Source organism: Symphalangus syndactylus, chromosome 7 (genome assembly GCF_028878055.3).
Source record: "Symphalangus syndactylus isolate Jambi chromosome 7, NHGRI_mSymSyn1-v2.1_pri, whole genome shotgun sequence".
Lineage (NCBI taxonomy): Eukaryota > Metazoa > Chordata > Mammalia > Primates > Hylobatidae > Symphalangus > Symphalangus syndactylus.
In genome coordinates, this window is record NC_072429.2 from 103,267,662 (window position 1) to 103,289,071 (window position 21,410).

At 33.6% G+C, this 21,410-nt stretch overlaps 1 protein-coding gene across 2 annotated transcripts in view; it reads right to left on the bottom strand.

Moving 5' to 3' along the window:
• Positions 1-21,410, bottom strand: part of LRP12 (LDL receptor related protein 12) — a 97,299-nt gene that overhangs the window by 24,286 nt on the left and 51,603 nt on the right. The window contains exon 2 of one of the 2 annotated variants that reach the window (XM_055287020.2): positions 16,416-16,472. The exons of the other annotated variant lie outside the window; for it this stretch is intronic. Coding sequence (XP_055142995.1) covers positions 16,416-16,472 — 57 coding nt within the window. The remainder of the gene's footprint in view (positions 1-16,415; positions 16,473-21,410) is intronic. 2 annotated transcript variants of the gene reach the window in all.

The following is a 21,410-nucleotide window of genomic DNA, read 5'->3' on the forward strand; positions in this document are numbered from 1 at the left end:
GTCTATTTCAGCCCTCAATCATGCACCTCTTCCCACTATACTTCTGTTAGCTAATTGGGATACATTGATAAATTTTTCATTTTCTTCCTTTGCATTTTCTCTCTGACCCACTGAAATAGACTTTCAATTCTGACCTTATCTCCACAGAAACCATGATAGCAGGCAAAGGCCATCAGTGACCTCACCACTAAATCCAATGGACACTCATTCCCAAGGTATTTGATCTTTCTGGAGCACTTGACACCGACTACCCAGACTTGGAACTGTACTGCCCAGACTTTGTGGACATCACCTCCTCTGATTCTCCTTCTAACTCTATTCTGTGTTAATTTTCTAGCACTAGATCCTCTGTCCTTGGCCAGCCAGCCAGCCAGTCCTTGATACTGGTTTCATGGTTAATTCCAAAGCCCTCTGCACTTCTCATCTCAATGGAAGATTTCGTCGACTTTTACAATTTCAACTATGGTCATGAGTTTAAAATTTTTAACCCAGAGGCTTTGCATAGTCAAATGCCCACTGGACATTCTAACCTCAAATTCAATATGATCAAACCTGTGCATTTCCCAAATCCGTCTTCAGAATATCCTATATTCTGAATCTACATCGTCTTAGGCAGCATTTGGCTGATGGAATAGGTATTTAAGTAAAAAGAAATTGAAGAATACTACAGGCGTTTTCAAGAATTTTCAAGGACAGGAAATAAGTTAGGCCTCACAGAGATTAAAACTGGAAATTTCAGTCAGAAATTGAGCCTGCCTTCACCACTTCTTAGGGAACCAAGGCCTGTTTTATCTCTTATACATCTGCCCCAACCTTCCAAAGGATCTCCTCTGGGTCTTCCGTTTTTTCATTATTTCAGTGCTTTATAAATGGCTTTCCCGTACCAACTTATCATTAATACTTCAGCTCCAGCACCTACTATAACCTGTAATTTCATTTTTCCTAGTTTATTATATTTATATTACTGTTACTCATTTTACATTATAGATTTGAGGTGGCTTATTATTATAATATTGATAAAATAGATAAAACTTAAGTCTCGGGCCAAGCGTGGTGACTCACACATGTAATCCCAGCACTTTGGGAGGCCAAGGCGGGTGGATAATGAGATCAGGAGTTCAAGACCAGCCTGGCCAATATGGTGAAACCCCATCTCTACTTAAAAAAAAAAAAAAAAAAATTAGCCAGGCGTGGTGGTGTGCACCTGTAGTCCCAGCTACTCAGGAGGCTGAGGCAGGAGAATCGCTTGAACCCAGGAGGTGGAGGTTGCAGTGAGCTGAGATCGCGCCACTGACTCCAGCCTGGGCAACAGAGCGAGACTTTGACTAAAAAAAAAAATGACCAAAAAACAACAACAACAAAAAAACAACAAAAAAACTTAAGTCTCAATTTCCTCACTTGTAAATGGGGATTAAAATACTAGTACACAGGGTGTTCCAAGGATTACATACAATTATTTTGGTAAAAGACATAGCACACTGCTTGCATTACAGTAAACTGTCAGTAAACAATATTACATGATATGCCAAATCAGACTGGTTGGTAGTAATGCCTGGAATGATGTATTGAGATGGCTACTAAGGCTGTGTTCAGGCTAAGTGAGAAAGAGGACAGTGACTGAAAGAGGATGTGTAATTTTTAACTTAGTAAGTGCTGGGCACCATTATGCACTCGAAAGAATGAGAAATTATGTCATGATTAACTGGTTAACTACCACAGATAAAAGCCATGGGAAGGATAGGGTTGGGACACATACTCACAAAACTTTACTTTAGGAAATAAATCTTTGTTTGAAATCAAAATCTTTACATGGTTTGAACTTCATCTTTCTACATTTTGACTATCCTCCCAGTTTAAAATACATCAAACTTGACCTTCTTTTGCTTACATTCATTCTATTCATAACTTTTCTATTGCTTAAACATAGTTATTTCAGCTATGGTCTGTCTAATTCTTCCTTAAGAATTAGTTTATATGTAATTGGCAAATAAATAAATCTTGTCAGTACAATGCAAAATTGTGTAAGATCTTATTCCCAGCATGCTAATGATTTGAAATAACCAGAGGCAGAAGTTTTCAGAGTTTAAGAAAAAATATGAAAACCCTATAGAAGCTGCCTTTCTTTATTGCAAAATGTGGTTTTTTTTTTTTTTGGCTAAAATAACTGCTTGGTTTTTGTCTCTATTAAGCTATCTTGGGAAGCTGCAAAATGCAGATGGAAATGTGAAGACATTACACCACTATGAAAACAAAACAACTTAATTGATGAGGGATATCCCTGAAGTGTATTTTTAGTTTTGATTAAATTGGTCTCCATTAGAAGCAAATACCTTTAAGTGGGGGAGCATGAACCTATGCATATATGGCTGCAGAATATAGAGTGATTCTAATTGTAAATGTCCACAGGTATTTGACTGTACTAGTATTTGGACTGATATTTTATTTGCTAGGGTTATACTTAAAAGGTATGTAGTTGTAAGTGATCTATGCCAACACTATTTTCTCAGAAGCCTTGTTAGTCTTTGTTCATTTTGCTTCCTTAATACATCTCTTAATTACTTGCATCAATGTTTTAAATTTACTATTTTAATTTTTTTATAAAGATGGGGTCTCCCTATGTTGCCCAGGCTGGTCTTGAACCCCTGAGCTCAAATAATCCACTGTCCTTGGCCTCCGAGTACTGGGATTACAGGTGTGTGCCACCAAGCCCAGCCAGTATCAACTTTTTGTTCTACAAAAATCATCTAATTTATGTTGGTCAGTTATCTTTAGATATAAACAAATATTCAAGTACTTTGGATAATGACGATCTACATCTCTACTTTTTATAAATTTTCTATAACCCAGAAATAGAAATCCCCAAAATAAAGAGGCTCAAAATGTTTATTCAAAAGATAGCAACTTTCAAACGTGGATAGCATCTTCTTAGTAGGAACCTACAGGCTATCTGACTAGCCCCCACAAAAGCCTATTTAATTTACAGTTGATGTAGTGCATAGGACATCTGAAATGAAAAAAAAAAAAAAGACAATGACATTATTATAATGCTAATGGTTAAGCTATATGAAAAGATTAACTGAATACATATTTTTAAAATTTATCATGTATGTTGTCAATTAAGAAAGGGAGAATTAACGGAAGAATGAATAGGCAGAGATTCTCTGATGGAGTTCGTAAGATTTTGGCATTAGTTTTCTCGTTTAAAATATAAAGATCTCACTGTATAGCTTAGAAAACAGGGCAAAGTTAACTGATGAAACACTGAAGACTTCTTCATGTTTATACTTATACTATTTTAATAATCCTACAGAAAAGTACAGGACTGTGGTTTTAAAACTAGATTAATGCATCATACTTATTATCTTTAAATCAATTATTTAAAAAATTGGCAGTGCTCAAACAGCCTCTATTAAGAAGACACACGAAAGAGGGAGGATCACTTCAAAATAATGTCAAGCTGTCTTACAATTTGAGATTTCATAGTTTCAAAACACCTAAAAAATTACAGAAAAAATACATAAGATATTTACAATTAGAGCTGAACTACTGTCAAAGTATAATTTCCTGCTCCACAGATGAAGAACTGGGTTTTTTAAAACTGACAAGAGTTGATACATCATGACAAAAAGTAGTTGAGACTAAAAGTTATGTGAAATCTTTGTGACTTTGATTTTAATAAATCACAAAACTGAAATGCAAGTAAATGTCTGTTTATTTTACTGACCACCTAACTTCATAAGACACATATGAAGGGCACAAAAGAAATAGAGAACTCATGCTCTCATGGAAATTATAGTTTTATAACAATGACATATACTTTTTAAGTGAATCCAAGAAGCATATAACAGTTAATATGACAGCATACCAGATAATACAGTACTACATGATATAATGCATAACAAGTAATTTTAGGCAAAGTATCACATGTTCAGTTAAACACATGGTGTTATTAAACAGAAACAAAGGCCGACCAAAAACCTATATTATACAAGTATAGAACAGAGAATGTTATGCTTGACTATGAACAAAAGATTTCTTTCATAGAAGAGAAGTTGGTAGAGCCACAGAAAAGCATACTTTAAACTAGTTAAAAGAATTTAATGACCCAAATTCTATAGACAGCAGTCAAGCCAAGATAGACCTACTACAAAAGGAAGTGATGTGATCCAAGTATTTTGTAAAGGTTATTGAGGGGAGAGAAACCAGTGAGGCAAAGAGATCACCTAAAAGGCAATTATAAAAACTCATCTTTTTGTATAATTTTACTTTATGAAAGTTTCACGATAGAGCAAAATCATGCTCACTCTGTTCATAAGCAAAGGATAATAGCATATATAGGTAACAGTGGTTAGTGTCATTTGGCCATATCATTTTTCAGAGTACTGTATAGAGTGTATTATAAAGAATATTAATTCCATTATGGCTGATGAGTACAAAAGCAATTCCAGGTGTTGAAAACTAGTAAGAAGGATTTGATTCCAATGGAAATAAATGTACTTAAAGAAACCCACCATCTCCAAAATAAAAATTTGGTAAGCAAATGGTGTCTGGATTGAATGGCCATATGGGATGAGAGTAAAAATTATTCTGAAAGTTAACAAGTGAATCATTCGATACATGGAAAATATTATGCTTATGCAAACAACTAAAGGCACCCAAACATGGAAAAACCAGAGTACGTAGTTAGATGATTAGCATGAAAATCAGGTACCTCCTGGCCTACTGTTAATTTAGGAAAATAATAACAGTTTGAAAACTTAAAAGCCTAAGTATGACACATAGAGCTGAGGATGAGATTTCTGCTTCAAGTCAGAAATATATGGTTTCCAAGTCCAAGAACTGTAAGTATCATTAAAGTGAAGCATGTATGCAGGCCTTGGATCCACAGCTGATGATGTTATAAAATTACCTAACACTTACTGAACTCTTACTACCTGTCAGGTACTTTAATACTTATTATCCCTATTTAACAGAGAAGAAAAAAATGGAGGCACAGAGAAATTTGGTAATTTTTCTAAGGTCACAAAAAAGCTGTAAGTCTCAGAGCTGGGATGGAACCCAGGCAAGAGGCTTCATAAAAGCTGTATTCTTAACCACTAAGGCAAACTGCTGCCTACTAACGAACTCCCTGTAACATATGGAAAAATTACCAGGGAGGTGGAAGAGAGCTGTTTCAATAGCATTTAAATAACAAAAGTGGTCTATTCTAGAAAAATGAACTATTGGTCCTACATTAACATGGATAGAAAGGGTAGATAATCTATAACACAGAGAAAATAAGTATAGTTAGTAGTTTTAAAGCTTCTAAAGACTGATTCCTTATTTGCTACACATTATCTAAGAACTACAGGCAGAACTGACCAGCTTCTTAGAATCTTTGGTATTAAAAATTGTATAAACAGCATTCTAGAGCCTACTTTTAATGATAAGAGAATATACATATAGTTAATTATGGGTAAGATGCTTAGGGCAAGGAGTAGAATAGTAGCAATAAGGGGATGAAGTGGAGGCTGAGGGAGACATTTCAAAGGAAAGAGCAATGGACAGACACTTGAAGACACTTAATAATGGACAGTTTGGAAAGCATGCATGTTCAGCATAGAGTCTATGGGCCACTGAGAATATAAGCAAGTGACCAACTGTTGGAATCCGCAAGAAAAATAAGTTAGAGTACTATAGTTGCCCTTTGTTGGACTGCCATGTGTAACATAACTAAGCCCTGTAACCTGAACAGGAAACATACGCCCACAGCTAGGCAGAAATGACTTTGATTCAAAAGTCCTCTTCCTGTATCTTGACTGTGTTTGTTGCCTAAATAGTGTTCTGATTTCTCTGACCCTCCAGACTCTTTAAATGGGGTTTTCTGACTCCCTGGCACCTGAGCCAAGCTGCGTCATAATGTGAACGTCAGAACAGTCAACATTTTGAGGATGGACAGAGTTGGAAGGGGACAGAGATTGAACATGAGTAAGATTTCCTTAGAATTACTCCAAATTTCATTCTTTTTAAAAAAGAAGTTAGAAAACTGAACTTCTCCCTGTATGGGAATAATTACTAGCACTTGAACATAGGTTGAGTATCCCTAATCCAAAATGCTTGGGATAAAAAGTGTTTTGGATTTCAAAATTTGGAATATTTGCACATACAAACTGGTTGAACATCCCTAATCCAAAATCTGAAATGCTTCAATGAGTATTTCCTGTGAACATCATGTCAGTGCTCTAAAAGATTCTGGAGCATTTCAAATTTCAGATTTTTAGATTAGGGATGCTCAACTTGTAGCAATATTTACTAGTCTAAGATGGGAAAGGTTTTAATTATGACTTGAAAGTCAAGAATCAGGCAAGCAGAAAAAATGATATTAATCCATCACTTAGGACTCTCATTACTCCGTGACTTAATATTAGAAACCGCAAGTGCCATGGCAAGTAGGAAATCTTATATCCAGCTGTTTATAATTTAAATATTCTTCTGCATTAGTACTGATATTTAAGACTGAATACAGCAATATATTTATTCATATTATTCTAAGTGACATTCTTTAAGGACCAAAATATTTTACTTGGCTATCAGCTGTAATGAAGGCAGGTAATTTCTTGGTATCTCGAAGGTCACTAATGTTCAGAACAATCAAACTATAATCAAGCGTTATATGGCAGTAAAATAAAACAAAGTCAGAAGAGGCAAAAATATAAAGAGAGAAGGAGAAATTAAAAAAAAACAGGGTCATAGCACAGTATGAATGAAGATGAGGAGAGCAAAGAAACTGAATATACCCACCTAAAATGGAACTAGCCAGCTTCACCCTGAAATTTCTTAGTAAGAATAATTTAGCATTTTGCTAACAATGCATAACGTTAAGACGAATAGAGAAGATTCATCCTTTTATGCCTTTTTTAAAGGGCTTATGAGGGCAATATTTTTTTCCTGCAAGGGTGTAAAAATTACTGACATGGTACCTACATTTTCCGATTTTAAGCACTACAGAAGACTAAAATGCTAAAGCAAGCTACTACTATTTCCCAAATGGGAAAAATTACTAATTTTTGAAGGTTATTGTGACTGGCTGGAAGCATAAAAAGGTAAGGCAGAAATCATCACTTAGGCTAACAAACTGGCCTTGGAGCTCATGATTTTGTAAGTCATCTCTATCAGCTTCGACACAGTTTTTAGTATACTCACATCTTCTATGAGTGTTCCAGTTACTGTGTCTTTTGTCAAGGGTGGTACCCAGAAATAAACAATACCAGAGTACGTTTGCATGAAGAGTAAAGAAGAACTATCATCTGCTTGGTTCTGGATACTGTATTTCTGTTACTGCAGTTTAATATCAAATCACCCCCTTACTTATATCAGGCTATTAGTCAACTGATACCCAAGTACAGTTTGCTTATCCACCAAGTGACTGGCTTTTGCACAACAGTTTCACAGTACATCCAATTCAAATTCATGCCTTGGCAAAAATTACAGATAACCAACATGTTATCACACTTTGAAGAGTTGTTCCCAAAGTTACAGACTGGAAAAGAAAATATCAAATGCTTGAACAGAGCTTGCCTTTTTACCTTCACTAGGTTTGGCTCGCTCAATGAAATGGATATATCCATCCAGATGAACTTCACTTCTACCATCTAAGCACTGCATACCCTGTCACAATACAACCTGTTCTGTCTATAGTTCTGGTACTCACACGTGCTGTTCTAATGCTGGGGTTATTGTTTATTATAACATACAATGAGTATTCCTTATCCAAAATCCTTGGGACCAGAAGTATTTTGATATTTTTTTCAAATTCTGGAATATGTACAGACATATACTTACTAGTTGAGCATCCCAAAACCAAAAATCTGAAGTGTGAAATGGTCCAATGAGCATTTCCTTTGAGTATTATGTTGTTGTTCAAAATGTTTTGGATTTTGGAGCATTTCGATTTTTGGATTTTCAGATTTGGGATAGTCAACCTGTAATGTAACATAAAAATATAACATAATTATTTTGTTATAAATACATAATTGCTCAATAAATACTTGATATATAATATAAAATAGGTTACAATGATATAATATAAACATGTTTCATATAAGACATTGGCCATAAGATTATAGAGTATATAATATAGAAATAATAATACCACCATTAGTTTCATTTCCAAAACTTAAAGGGAGTTCACTACTTTAAAACTTTAAGTGTCTCAGAAGTAAACTCTGAAGGTAGACAATGACTTTAAAAATTATTAGCATCCTATAGTAATTTTTTTTTTAATATATATCAAGAATGTACTCTGTCTCATATTCCCTACTCATTTTCTTTATATAAAGGATAGCTTCTTGGGTTCACACTATGTTCTATTTTTATATTCTGAAATCCTAAAAACCCTAATGTATTAATAATCAACTAAAATGTAATAAGGCTTCTTTTTTTTCTTCAACTGAAACATGGATGAAAGACATTTTTATAACACTGGTCAAAAGAACTAGTGAAATTCTTCTTAGTAACTTTAACAAGAGGTCCAGGTACCTAATTGAATAATTGCAAAATAATATTAAAATTACATAGGAAAGGTGCAAAGGACCACTTGACCTGCTACTTTCTCATGTAACTTTTCTATATTTAAAAAATAATTGTAAACTTCTATCAGAGATAATTACAATTTAAGCTTTATTTCCTTTCAGATTCTTTATTTGGAAGATCTTAAACATTATAGGATAATAAAAACTTTATCAGACTAGATGTTCTTCCAGGAAAATTTCAAAATACCACGTTATAATATTTAAGCCCAAAGCTGTGGTTAAAAACAAAAGCCATTTTAATTTAGTACTCTCCATTATTACAAAATGTTAACTAATCTGAAAGCAAATTTATTGCAATTTAGAAAATATGTCCCTATTTTAAAGGCCACAACTAAATTATTAGTTGTAAAAGGCACACAGGATTAGCAATGTGCTAGGCCTTCGAATATTGGAATAGAAACTATAAAATGCAAATACATAAAAGCAAGAAAGGGTGATGATTTTGATAGAATAAAATTCTGACAGCATAAACAATACTTAAAAGCTGACTAAAGTCTATTTTATATACTCTGCTAATTCAGTTAATATGAATAAGGATTAAGAAAGAAACTTCCTAAGTAAATATTCTCTCTCTCAGCTCACAGAAATGTCAGATTTGCCTGACAAAAGATTCCAAGTCAAATGCAGAGTAGACTCAAAATCAAGCTAACCTCAGACAGAGACTTCAGCTATCATTAAAAGGTAGGAATATTTGGAAGTTGTATCATTGGTAATTGGAAATACCATGTTAATCTTCCTATGTAAAAAAAGCTTCTGCCTGAGAAGGCAGCAACCCTTAACATCTGTTCCTATTAGCAACGAGAAAATATTTTATACACTTCAGGCTAGTTTTTGCCTAACTCTAAAGGAAAGCAAATCTCATTCTCTTATTCTTTGCAATGTTACAACTCCAGGCCATGAATCAAGAAGAAAAGAAAATGTTACTTTAAAAAAAAAAAAAAAGTTTGACAGAAAATAAAACGTTGAGACTTTAATGGAAACATAGTAAGAAAAAAAGTTAAGCAAGAAAAACATGATTGTACTGAAAGTAAATGCAGACAACTGTGTAAATTAGTACATCCTTTTTGGAAGGCAATCTGTCAAAAAGTTTCTAGAGCCATTAAATTATTTATGACCTGTGATACAGTAATTTCACTTTCAGAAATGTATGCTAAGGAAATATTCTTAGAAATAAAAAAGGCTAGATATACAGTTGACCCTTGAACAACATGGGTTTGAATTGTATAAGTCCACTTATACATGGATTTTTTTCAACAAATACATTGAAAAATTTTTTGGAGATTTGTGACAATTTGAAAAACCTTGCAGACAAATCACATAGACTGGAAATTTTGAAAAAAAATTAGGTATATCATGAATGCATATATATGTAAAATACTAGTCTATATTATCATTTACTACCATAAAAAATACACTAACCTATTATAAAGAGTTAGAATTTATCAAAACCTACCAAACACTTGCAGACCACACACAGCACCATTTACATTCAAGAGAAGTAGAAAGATGAATAATAAATCACAACTGAATAAAATTAATTATAGGACATACTATACAACTAATAATGCTGTAGCCACCTCCCATTGCTATTTTGGTGAGCTCAATTTGCAAGTATCTGCTTAAATTGCTGTGTGATGCTAATCATCTCCATGTGAGCAGTTGGTATCTCCAGTAAATTGTGTGTCACAGTATAATGTGATCTCTGGTGGTTCTCGCGTATTTTTTATTGTGTTTAGTTCAATACCATAAACCCCAAATAACACCATGGGATCCATACAAAGTGCCACTAGTGATGTTGCAAGTGCTCCCAAGAAGCAAAGAAAAGTCATGACATTACAAGAAAAAGCTGAATTGCTTGATATGTACTGTAGACTGAGGTCTGCAACTGCAGCTGCCCACCTTATCAGACAGATGACTCATCTGTAAATAGATAATGTAAACTTATGGTATCAATAAATACAGTAGCATACTGTAAATGGATTTTCTCTTATGATTTTCTTAATAACATTTTCTTTTCTCTAGCTAACTTTAAGAATACAGCATTTAAGCCTGGGCACAGTGGCTCACACCTGTAATACCAGCACTTTGGGAGGCCAAGGTGGGCAGATCACTTGCACTCACAAGTGATCTTCGAGACCAGCCTGGGCAACATGGCAAAACCCCGTCTCTACAAAAACAAAAATTGGCTGGGCATGTGGTGCGCACCTGTAGTCCTAGCTACTCGGGAGGCTGAGGTGGGAGGATGGCTTGAGCCCAGGAGGTGGAGGCTGCAGTGGGCTGAGATCATGCTGCTGCACTCCAGCCTGGGTGACAAAGTCAGACCCTGTCTCAACAACAACAAAAAATACAGTATTTAATACATACAACGTACATAAATTTAATTGAATGTTTATGTTGTTGTTAACATTTCCAGTCAACAGCATGCTATTGAGTACTTAAACTTTTGGAGAATCAACAATTATATATGGCTTTTCTTCCACTATGCAGGGAATTGGTGCCCCTAACCACCATGTTGTTCAAGGGTCAACTTTATATGAATATGTCTCTTGAGCATGATCCAAATTAGGCAAAATCCATTGGAAACAACCCATTGTAATGAAGTCACGTGATGGAAATTTCATGCAGGCATTAAAATAATGAACATGATGACTAAGGGAAAAATGTACATAGTGTTAGAAAGAGCAGGAGATAAAATTAGGGATAATTCAAATGCATATACAATTATTTTTAAGGTATGTACACAAAAGGACAAATAAAAAATTTAATATACTACTATTAATTATTGTAGGAAGGTAGGGTTAATGGGTGATTTTCTTAATCTTTTTGCTTTTTTCTAAATGTTTAATGAAACTTGTGTAATAGAATTTGTGAAAACAAAAAACTTGATTTAGAAGTAATCAAGAATAAAGAGCATAAATTATTTCTAGAATATCCCGATTAAAGTCAATATCATAGATTACAGAGTAATTCAGTTTAAAGTAGATATATTTTTAAAAAATCAAATATATTTGTTTAATGTGTACAAGGGCCTTGTGGTAAATCAACGTGACGTAAGATACATTTCATTCTATGTAGCAGATGAGCAGTAATTTGGTAATTTTAAACATTTCAAAAAGAAACATAATTTAGACACTTTTTAAAAAAGCGATTAAAAGAGCCTTCCTACTCTCTCATGTATGCAATTAAATTACTTGGCAGTTTCTGTGGTATAATTCATAATGATTTTCATACATTATTAAATTTATAAAAACACCATTTGTCTTTTCTCCTTTCTCTAGTTTATATATGAAGAGAGATTTAAAATTCTGGACCAAGAAAAGTTCTAAATTAAAATAAGTACAGAAATTAAGATTTTATCCAATATTCTTTCCCATTATATAACAACTAGATACATACTTTTTGATAATTTAACTACAATTTCTTATGTCAACCCTGTAGCATCAGAACAAGCAAAAAGGCAAAGATTTATCTTTCCTGGCAAGGATTTGAGGAGGAAGAAGATGGAAATAAACAGAATATTAAAAACAGAACAAATTATTCCAAGCACAAGAACCAAAAATATATTATTAATTAGAAATTAGTATTTCCCCCAAAAATTCATGAGTAAACAAAATGAAGCCCTTAATACTATGCCTAGTAAGAAAAGTTAATATTAAGTCATTTACTACTCACCAGATATTATAACCAGGCTTTTTACAAATTCATATTCTAACTTAATATGTTCATTATTTGCCATAATGTGCCTTAGTACATTAAGACCATATTATAGGTACAGTTTGCAAATTTACTTCTGCTATTAAGTGATAAGTTCCTTGAGATAAGAATATTTTACTCACCACTTACTTCCACCCTCCTTGGCACAAGGTCCTATCAGGTGCTTGATACATGTTAAATGAATCGAATTCACTGCCAAAAGGGTGACTATACAGCCTGATTTGTCCAAAACAGTCCTGGTTTTGTCACTGGTGCAGCATAATTAAAAATAATGTATTATTTTGCTTTCAAAGTGTCCTGATTTGGAAAATAAATTACCTGATAACACTAGATGCAGACAATTAAAATTCTTTCTAAAATCATCAATATACTTTCCAAAGTGCAAATGACAATCCAGCAGGGCACTGAGCACCGGCACATGGAGTAGCAGAGGTGAAAAGAGCAGGGGAAGAGCAGAAATAGATGGCAGCACAGAATACTGAAGCAAGTCACCATTTCTGTTGCTTGCTGATCTCAACAGAAAGCAAGTCCTGCATTTTGAGTTTCTTCCAAAGGCTAGCTCTCCATTTAGACCAGCACTGAAGGGGCCCTACTTTCTACTGGGGATGCAAGGATTTCAGAAAGCTTATACTCTATTAAACATTACATCTATAGCTCCGTACTGGCCACAGAAAAAATACAATGAGGCCGGGCACAGTAGCTCATGCCTGTAATGCCAGCACTTTGGGAGGCCAAGGTGGGCGGATCACCTGAAGTCAGGAGTTTGAGACCAGCCTGGCCAACATAGTGAAACCACGTCTCTATTAAAAATACAAAAATTAGCTGGGCGTGGTGGCGCACACCTGTAGTTCCAGCTACTTGGGAGACTGGGGCAGGAGAATCGCTTGAACCCGGGAGGCGGAGGTCGTAGTGAACTGAGATCACACCACTGTACTCCAGCCTGGCCAACAGAGAGAGTGAGACTCCATCTCAAAAAAAAAAAAAAAAAAAAAAAAAAAAAACCAGCAATGACTCTGTGTACCCAGACATACCTTTGGAAACAGCATCCATTTATTTTTAATAACATAATTGGAATAGATTTCATGTATTATTCTTCTCATTCTATGTTAGAAAGATTTTGTAAGATGAGACTTTAGAAAAAAATAAGCCATGAATATGGTTTTACTCACTTCTGAAACAGAGTATTTTATTGATGTATAAATATATTTAATTTAAACACACATTTTGTTATGGCCTGAAATGTGTTCCCTCCGAAACTCATATTTTAAAGTCTAACCCTAGTACATCAGAACGTAACTGGATTTGGAGAGAGAGTCTTTACAGAGTTAAAGAGTTAAAGTTAAAAATGAGGTCATATGTGTGGCCCTAATCCAATATGACTGGTGTCCTTATAAGAAGAGGAGATCAGGACAACACACACAGAGGGGAGACTATGTGAAGACAGTAAGAAGACACCCATTTATAAGCCAAAGAGAAAGAACTCAGAAGAAACCAACCCTGCTGACACCTGGATCTCAGAATTCTAGCCTTCAAAATAGTGAGAAAATAAATTTATGTTGTTTAAGTTACCTAGACTGGGACATTTTGTTATGGTAGTCCTAGAAAACTAATACATATTTCTAAATGTGTATCTGAAATTCAGAAGAAAAAAAAGATTAAAAAATGTAAAATATCTTTACTGCTGATTTCTTTTTTCAAATAGAAATTTATTTAAGGGTATTATCAATGTTCAAGAAGAGCCTAGTGGTCTAATCACAAGTAAACAGCTAAAAATAAGTATAACCTAACCCTTGATGAGTTGACATAAAATTCAGAATATAGTACTGTATCTGTCCAAATTTCCAAATTTTCATAACTTTTCATACTCTGTAATAATCTGCATAACTCAGCAGATCTGCATTTGCAAGTGATCAATGCACATTATAAAATTATACATGGTAAGAAAATTGATTCAAAGAGTAAGAAAGACCCAATTAGATTTTAATGTAACAGAGCACAAAATGCTCAATGATATGGTTTCAGACTCCACATTGCAACTAACCTTAAAGAAACTACCTCTTGTTGAGTTTTGGTGTAGTATCACAGAATATTCACAATTATCTGAAAAAGGCTATTAAAATATTCCTTTCTTTTCCAATTATACATCACTGTGAGGCTGCCCTGTCTCCTAGTATGTCAAACAAAGCATGCTGTTGCAAAAGACTGAATGCGGAAACAGATATGAGAATCTAGCTATCTTCTTTTAAGCCAATCATTACTTTATAAAATTATAAAACAATGCTGTTCTTATTGTTTTTTGTTTTGAAATATATGTTTTTCATAAAACTATACTACATATTGATGTAAACATGCAATAGGTTACTGTTATTTTTAATTGAACTAATGAGTTTTAAAACAAATTCTCAGTTTTAATTTCTAATATAGTAAATATTGGTAGCTGTAGCCCATATAAACAAAAACTCTTTTAAGTCCTTGTTACAGACTGAATTGTGTCCCCCCTCAAGCCCATATGTGGAAGCCCTAACTCCCAATGTGACTGTATTTGGAGACACAGCCTTTAAGGAGGTAACTGAGGTTAAATGAGGTCATAAGGATGGGGCCCTAATACCACAGGACTGATGTTCTTATTAGAAGAAGAGGCACAAGAGACCTCTTGCTTTCTCTGAATATTCATAGAAAAAAGGCCATGTGACGACACAATGAGAAGGTGGCCAACTATAGGCCAGGAAAAGAGGTCTCACCAGGGACCAGCCCTGCCAGCACTTTGATCTTGGACTTCCAGAACTGTGAGAAAAATTGATGTCTGTTATTTAAGCCATCCACAGTAGTATTTTGTTGCAGCAGTGCACGTAGACTAAAACAGGCCTCAGTAGTTTTTAAAAGTTTATAATGGGTCCCGAGACCAAAACTTTTGAAAACTACTGAATTAAACAGTAACCATTTGGTTGTATAAATTGTTAGTAAACAAACATACTTTATAGTTACAACTTTGAAAAGTAATTATAATTCTCATTAACTATTCAAAATAGAAAAAGGGAGAAGGCCATCTTTAAAATAACTTTACTGTTATTTGATATATATAATTATATATCATTTGAGAATGTATTTTTAAAAAAGTGAAACAAACTATGAAAAAAAATTAATGCAGGCACTGAAGCACTTGCTTTGCGTTTTCAGGAAACTAGGCTTGTTGGGCTTGTTGATGTGTTTGACTAGGGCATACTAACCCTTAGAGTATTTGTTAAGTCTATTAACTTTCTGAATACAAAGTCAGACATAAAGCAAAAGAACAAGATTTGCTTCATGTGAGGAAAAAAGAACCAAACAAATTACAAGATGACACAAAGAAGTTAATCAGTGGATTGATAAATACACTAAGTACAGTTTTAACCACACAAAACATCGATATAGGGAAATAATAAATGAACAGTAAGAAAACCTATTTCAATATATGCAAAAATAAATATTTTATTTCTCCTAGTAACTGTGGTTGACAGCAAAAATGGTAACAGAGCTGTGGAAGTGGCCTAAGAATAAAAATTTTAGTAGTTATAAGTGTTTAAGTAATTATAAAGTTATAAAGTAATTATAAGTTATAAAAGCCTAGACGAGTATAAAAAATACATTAACCTCAATGATGAATTTCTGAATTTCATGGACACAAGTATACTGGGCTGCTTTTAACAGCAAATAAACTGTGCGCTCAAATACAATACTTTCATGTAAAGTAGTACTATAATCTAAAAATCAAGCAAAAAGCTTAATTTCTAAGGCTCTAATCCTAGGGATAACATTGAAAATCACATTTCAGTAAATTTCATTTCACATAACTTTGTATGGAAAGAAAATACTAATTCAACTTGAGCTAACTTTTCTCTAGGTTCAATGTTTGTATGAAAAAATAATTATGCAGTCCATTTGGAAAAGTATAATCAACCCATGGGCATGCAAGTATCAGTTTTATCTTATGAGAATTTCTCCATGTTCCAGTTACTTCATTCCTTATTACATGCTGCAAAAAGCAGTAATAATTTTTATAGCCAAATATCACTTCGTAAGATACCAGGTGGCTTTCAATATTTACCATATAAGTCATGCATGAAATTTAAACATTACAAAAAAATGACTTACCAGTTGACACTCCTGAAATATGCACATTTTCAGAATGTTCTGCAAGAGCACCATTTCCTAAAATTAAACATAATGAATAAACTAATATCCAAGATAAAATTTATAAAATTTTTTCAGATCCTCCCTTTAAAAGAGAAACAACTACATAGAACTCCTTTTAATATTGAGAAGCAAAAGTTTCTTATAATAATCTTCAAGACAATACTAGGAAGCTCAAAATCATAATAGTAATGGGGAAAACAAACATTTTGGAAATCTCAACAATGTAGTGTTATATATAAAGGTCAAATAGATAGATCTGATCAACACCAGAAAGAATTTTCTATCAATTAATAATCAAAAGCGAAGTCAGTACTGCTACAAGAAAAAAGAGAACACAGCTTGTTAAAAATAGCATTCCCCTAAAAGCGTGTCCAAATCAGCCACAAGTAGGCGTAATTTCTGTCAGGGCCACATATGTTGGTACTTTAAAAAACAAAACAAAACAAACAAACAAACAAACAAACAAAAAAACCCAAAAAACTCTTGCATTATCTTCTAAATCTTCAAAAAAATCTTTCAAATTTTTCTCACCAACAATTCTAACAATCTTAAGTATCGGGAATATTTACTCCCTCAAATTAATGTAAGCAATGTCTCTTCAGATATTTGTCTCAAAATTTTGTATTTTATACATCATTAGTTCTAAAGGTTTCTCTCTTTACCCATTAGTTGGATCTGGCATCACAACAGCTCAGAAACCGAGCAGACAAAGAATTCTCCTTGGAGTCAGGTGGGGAAGGAAGCTAGTCAGAAAAAGCTTAGAAAGCAAAAGCAGAATTTTCTTTCATGGTTGAGAGTGGAGAAAATAGCAAATATTGTAATTAACAACTTTTTGTTTACAAGTATCACACTTCTATAATTGTCTGAATATTGTATTGCACCCCCCACCCCAATGCACTAAGCTGTAGGAGAACAGAATTTGTGTTTATTTGGCTCCCCACTGTAGGCACAGTTCCTGATACAGACGAGGTGCACAAATAGCTGAAACATGAATAAATGAGGGATGTCCTGATGATTAAAATGAAATCATGCCCAATAAGCACTTGATATAGTGCCTGGCATATAGCATTGAACAGGTGTTGATTTTTGTAACTGTGTAAAGTATATTATTGTTACTAAAGAAAAAATAAGTGATAAAACAATATTTTTGGTCCAACTACAGCTATACCCTTCAAAATGAAAACATACATTATATTTCCCTCAATTAAGAATGAAACAGTGGAAATGATGAGATAGGTGGGAAGGCCATATTAAGTATACAAATAAATGATTATATTCATTTTAAGTACTGTGCACTGATGCCAAAAAAGGCACAATTTCTTTTTCTCGTTTATTGTTAAATGTCACACATATAGAATTGAAATGACTAGAAAGACGACCCATTTCTTTACCACACACAACTTACAAAAACAGGCAGCAGAAACAAAACATGAAACTGATTCAATAAAACACCTAACAAGGTTTGCCAAAGGTCAGTATAAACTGCCTAAATCCTTGCTACTCACGAGTAGACTAGCAGTACTGGTCACCTTGGGAGTGTGCTAGAAATGCAGAGACTCAGGCTCATTCCAGATTATGGAATCTGAATTTATATGCACGCTTAGTGATCTATATGCACATTAAAGTTTGAGAAGCACTGGCAAGGTTTTGGCTTAAATCTTCTACTTCTATATTATACACTGCTACAAATCACAGCTACATAATTTGTGATACTAACATTTCCAGTATCCGTAAGATAGCAATATTATGCTCAGGAGAGTTTTAATATCAGATTTTACTTTTTTAAAAGAGACAGGGTCTCACTATGTTGCCCAGGCTGGACTAGAACTCCTGGGCTCAAGCAATCCTCCTACCTTAGCCTCCCGAGCAGCTGGGACTACAGGAGTGTACTATCACACCCAGTTTAGATATATTTTAAACATGAAATCTTTTTTCCAGTTTGGTAAACAGAACAAAAACAGAAGGTAAAAAAGCAGCATAATGTAATATTGAAGATTGTGGATTCTGAGCTGTATTGCCAGGATTCTAAAACCAGCTCCACTACTTACTTGCTGTGCAATTTAGGGCAAGTTACCCAATCTCTCTGTGCCTCAATTTCATGTTTTAAAATGGAGACAATACCTACCTTATAGGGCTTAGTGAAATTCTTTATAATAGTAAAAAAAAAAAATCTAAAACTATTATCAACATGCACAGGAATAAACTGATATAGCCTTATAATAAAATATTCAATAAACAATTTTATATGTACTAACTTGGATAGATACACATATTACATTAAAAATGTTTCAGATGAGCAGTAAAGTATGATTTAATTTTAACTTTAAAATTATGTATGTATAGTTTATAATATGCAGATGTTAAACATGTCATATGTATGTCTATGCATTTATATAAACACTGATGAGCCTACGGAGGAATACCTCTGGAACTGGAATTAGAGAGGAAGATTTGAATTGTATACTTTAGCATTGGCCAGATTTGTTACAAACAGGCATAGATTTCTTTAAAAATTTTATTTATATTACAAAAAGAAACAGGTGAACAGAATATATAGTTCATTCCCATCATTCTGGATAAACAGAAATCTGGTAAATATCATGCTAATTATAACATATTAAAATTTCATTAAAGTATTAATGATTTTAAAAACTGGTTAACACTTTAAAACAGAAAACATGATACTGCTAATTAATTTCCCATACATTTACTCTAGCTTAAAAACAATCCTATTTAGAAGTTAAAAGAAATCAATGATAATTTCTGTTAACATCAAAGTGATGTTTCTGCTTCTGAACATCACTTGAAGAAGTGGGCTACTTATGTGTACTGCCATTCTAAAAAATATTTTTACGAAGATGTCACTTTCAATTATTTCTAGGTTGCCAGTAGATAGCCCAAAGAAAATCGCTTTGTTAATACAAAGCAAATTATATTCTCCTTAATGCCCCTCTCCAAAACCCCAAGAAAATTTCATATACATGAATATGAACACCCACCATCAATCTTACTATAACTAGTGTTCAAATGCAGCCATGTCAGATATTTTTTCAGACATCACCCTTTAGAGGTAGCAAATACTGAAAAAAAAAAGTCTGATAAAACATTACTTCTTTAACTACACATTAGCAGCTAATTATGTAATGAACCAGTTAAGTAGATAAACCCTAAAAAAGATTTTTCACATACGAAAAAGTTTCATTATCACCTAAATCAGAAAATAGTTTGTTATGACAATTTTTTGGCCTCACTAAACACCAAGAAGTAATCGACCATCCCCATTTATTGCTTTCTGTAGTTTTGACTACAATATGAGAGAGAATCAACTAAAATAGATGCTGCTTTAGGAAAGAAACTATACAACAGTGATATGGAGTTTGAGTTCTAGAGTCAGACTCCTGTAATAAAACCCCAGCTCTACTATTTATATAGTCATGAACTTCAAATGACTTCTAAGATTCAGTTTGCTCACTTATATAATGGGGATGTTATCATAAGAGAATATCTGAATTTATAGTCTCTGCATCCCTGTTGCTTTAACTTTCTGTCTTCTTTTATATATTTCTGTCCTTTTTATTTAAGAACTAAAGTTCTTAAGAATAGCTAATAAATACACCTAAGATTTGATAGGTATGTACCAGCCAAATCCTAAGTGCCTTACAAGCGTTCACTCAGCTAATCCTTAAAACAACGGTTCATTTTACAAATGAGAAAACCAAAGCTTCTAGTAGTTTGGTAATTTTTTTTCCCAAAGAGCTGGTAACTGCATGGATTGAACATTCAAATACACAGTCATTAAAAAGTCTGTACTCCTCACCTCTTAAAAAGATTTCAGGTACAATACTAATTCCCACAACATTAAAAAGTTTGTGCTCCTTACTTTTTTTAAAAAAGGATTCAGATATGAATATATTTCTTGCTTGTAAAAGAAATAGTGCTTAGCTCTCAGAATTAAAATCTACCTGCCACAGCATTCCAATTTGTAAGAAAAACACTGGTTTAAAAGTTAAATGACTGGCAGCTACAAGAAATGAAAATGCTCAGCTTCCTACAGTTTCTTTTCTACTGCTCAGTAAGAGTAGTTATCAAACATAAACACATATATAAACATATAAACCAAAAAAGCAAAGATGGTTCTTATTTTATCGTACTTAAGGAAAAAGTTCATAATCCTAATAGGGCTTGCCAAGCTCTCCACAGTCCTATTCTTCCTAACTACTTCTAAATCTTTATCTCTTGTGACCCACTTTCCCATTCTATCTCTTCTTTCCAGTAATAATGGATGTCTTTTAGAAAAGTATCAACTGTCTCTCTTGCCTTTGGATTTTCATTAAACATTATTTCTTTAGGAAGGTATCTCTTGATTCTCCCATACTAGGTTAGGTCATCCTGTTATAGGCTCCTTTAGTATCTGACACTGTCACTTTTTGAAAATTTATCACATTTGTTTTATCTGTGTAATACCTATATTCCTTACTAGATCTTAATTTTGGGGTGGGGGGAGTCTTCTGATGGGACACAGCAGGGTTTTGTTTTGCAACCCCAGTGACTAGCACAAAACATAACACATAGCAGGGAATACTTAGTCCATGTGAGTAAGAGGCATGCAGCGTCCCTGCTCCTGAAGAGTTGGTAATCTGTTGACAAAATAATTGAAAATATACAAAACAGAAGCAAACAAAATATAATTAGCAAGCTTCTTATTCAAGGGGAAAGCCTAGAGGCTTTTCTACTAAAAATAGGGATGAGGACAGGAGTGGCCACTATAGTTACTAATATTAGATAGTACAATTAGACAAGAATTGTTTAAAAAAAAAAGTAAAACTGTGTCCACGTGCAGATTATATCTACTTTGAAAACCCAAGATAGTCAATAGAAAAATAACTATAAAGAACAGGAAAATTTAGTAAAGTAGTAGGATACAAAATAAGCACACAGAAATCCAAAGCATTC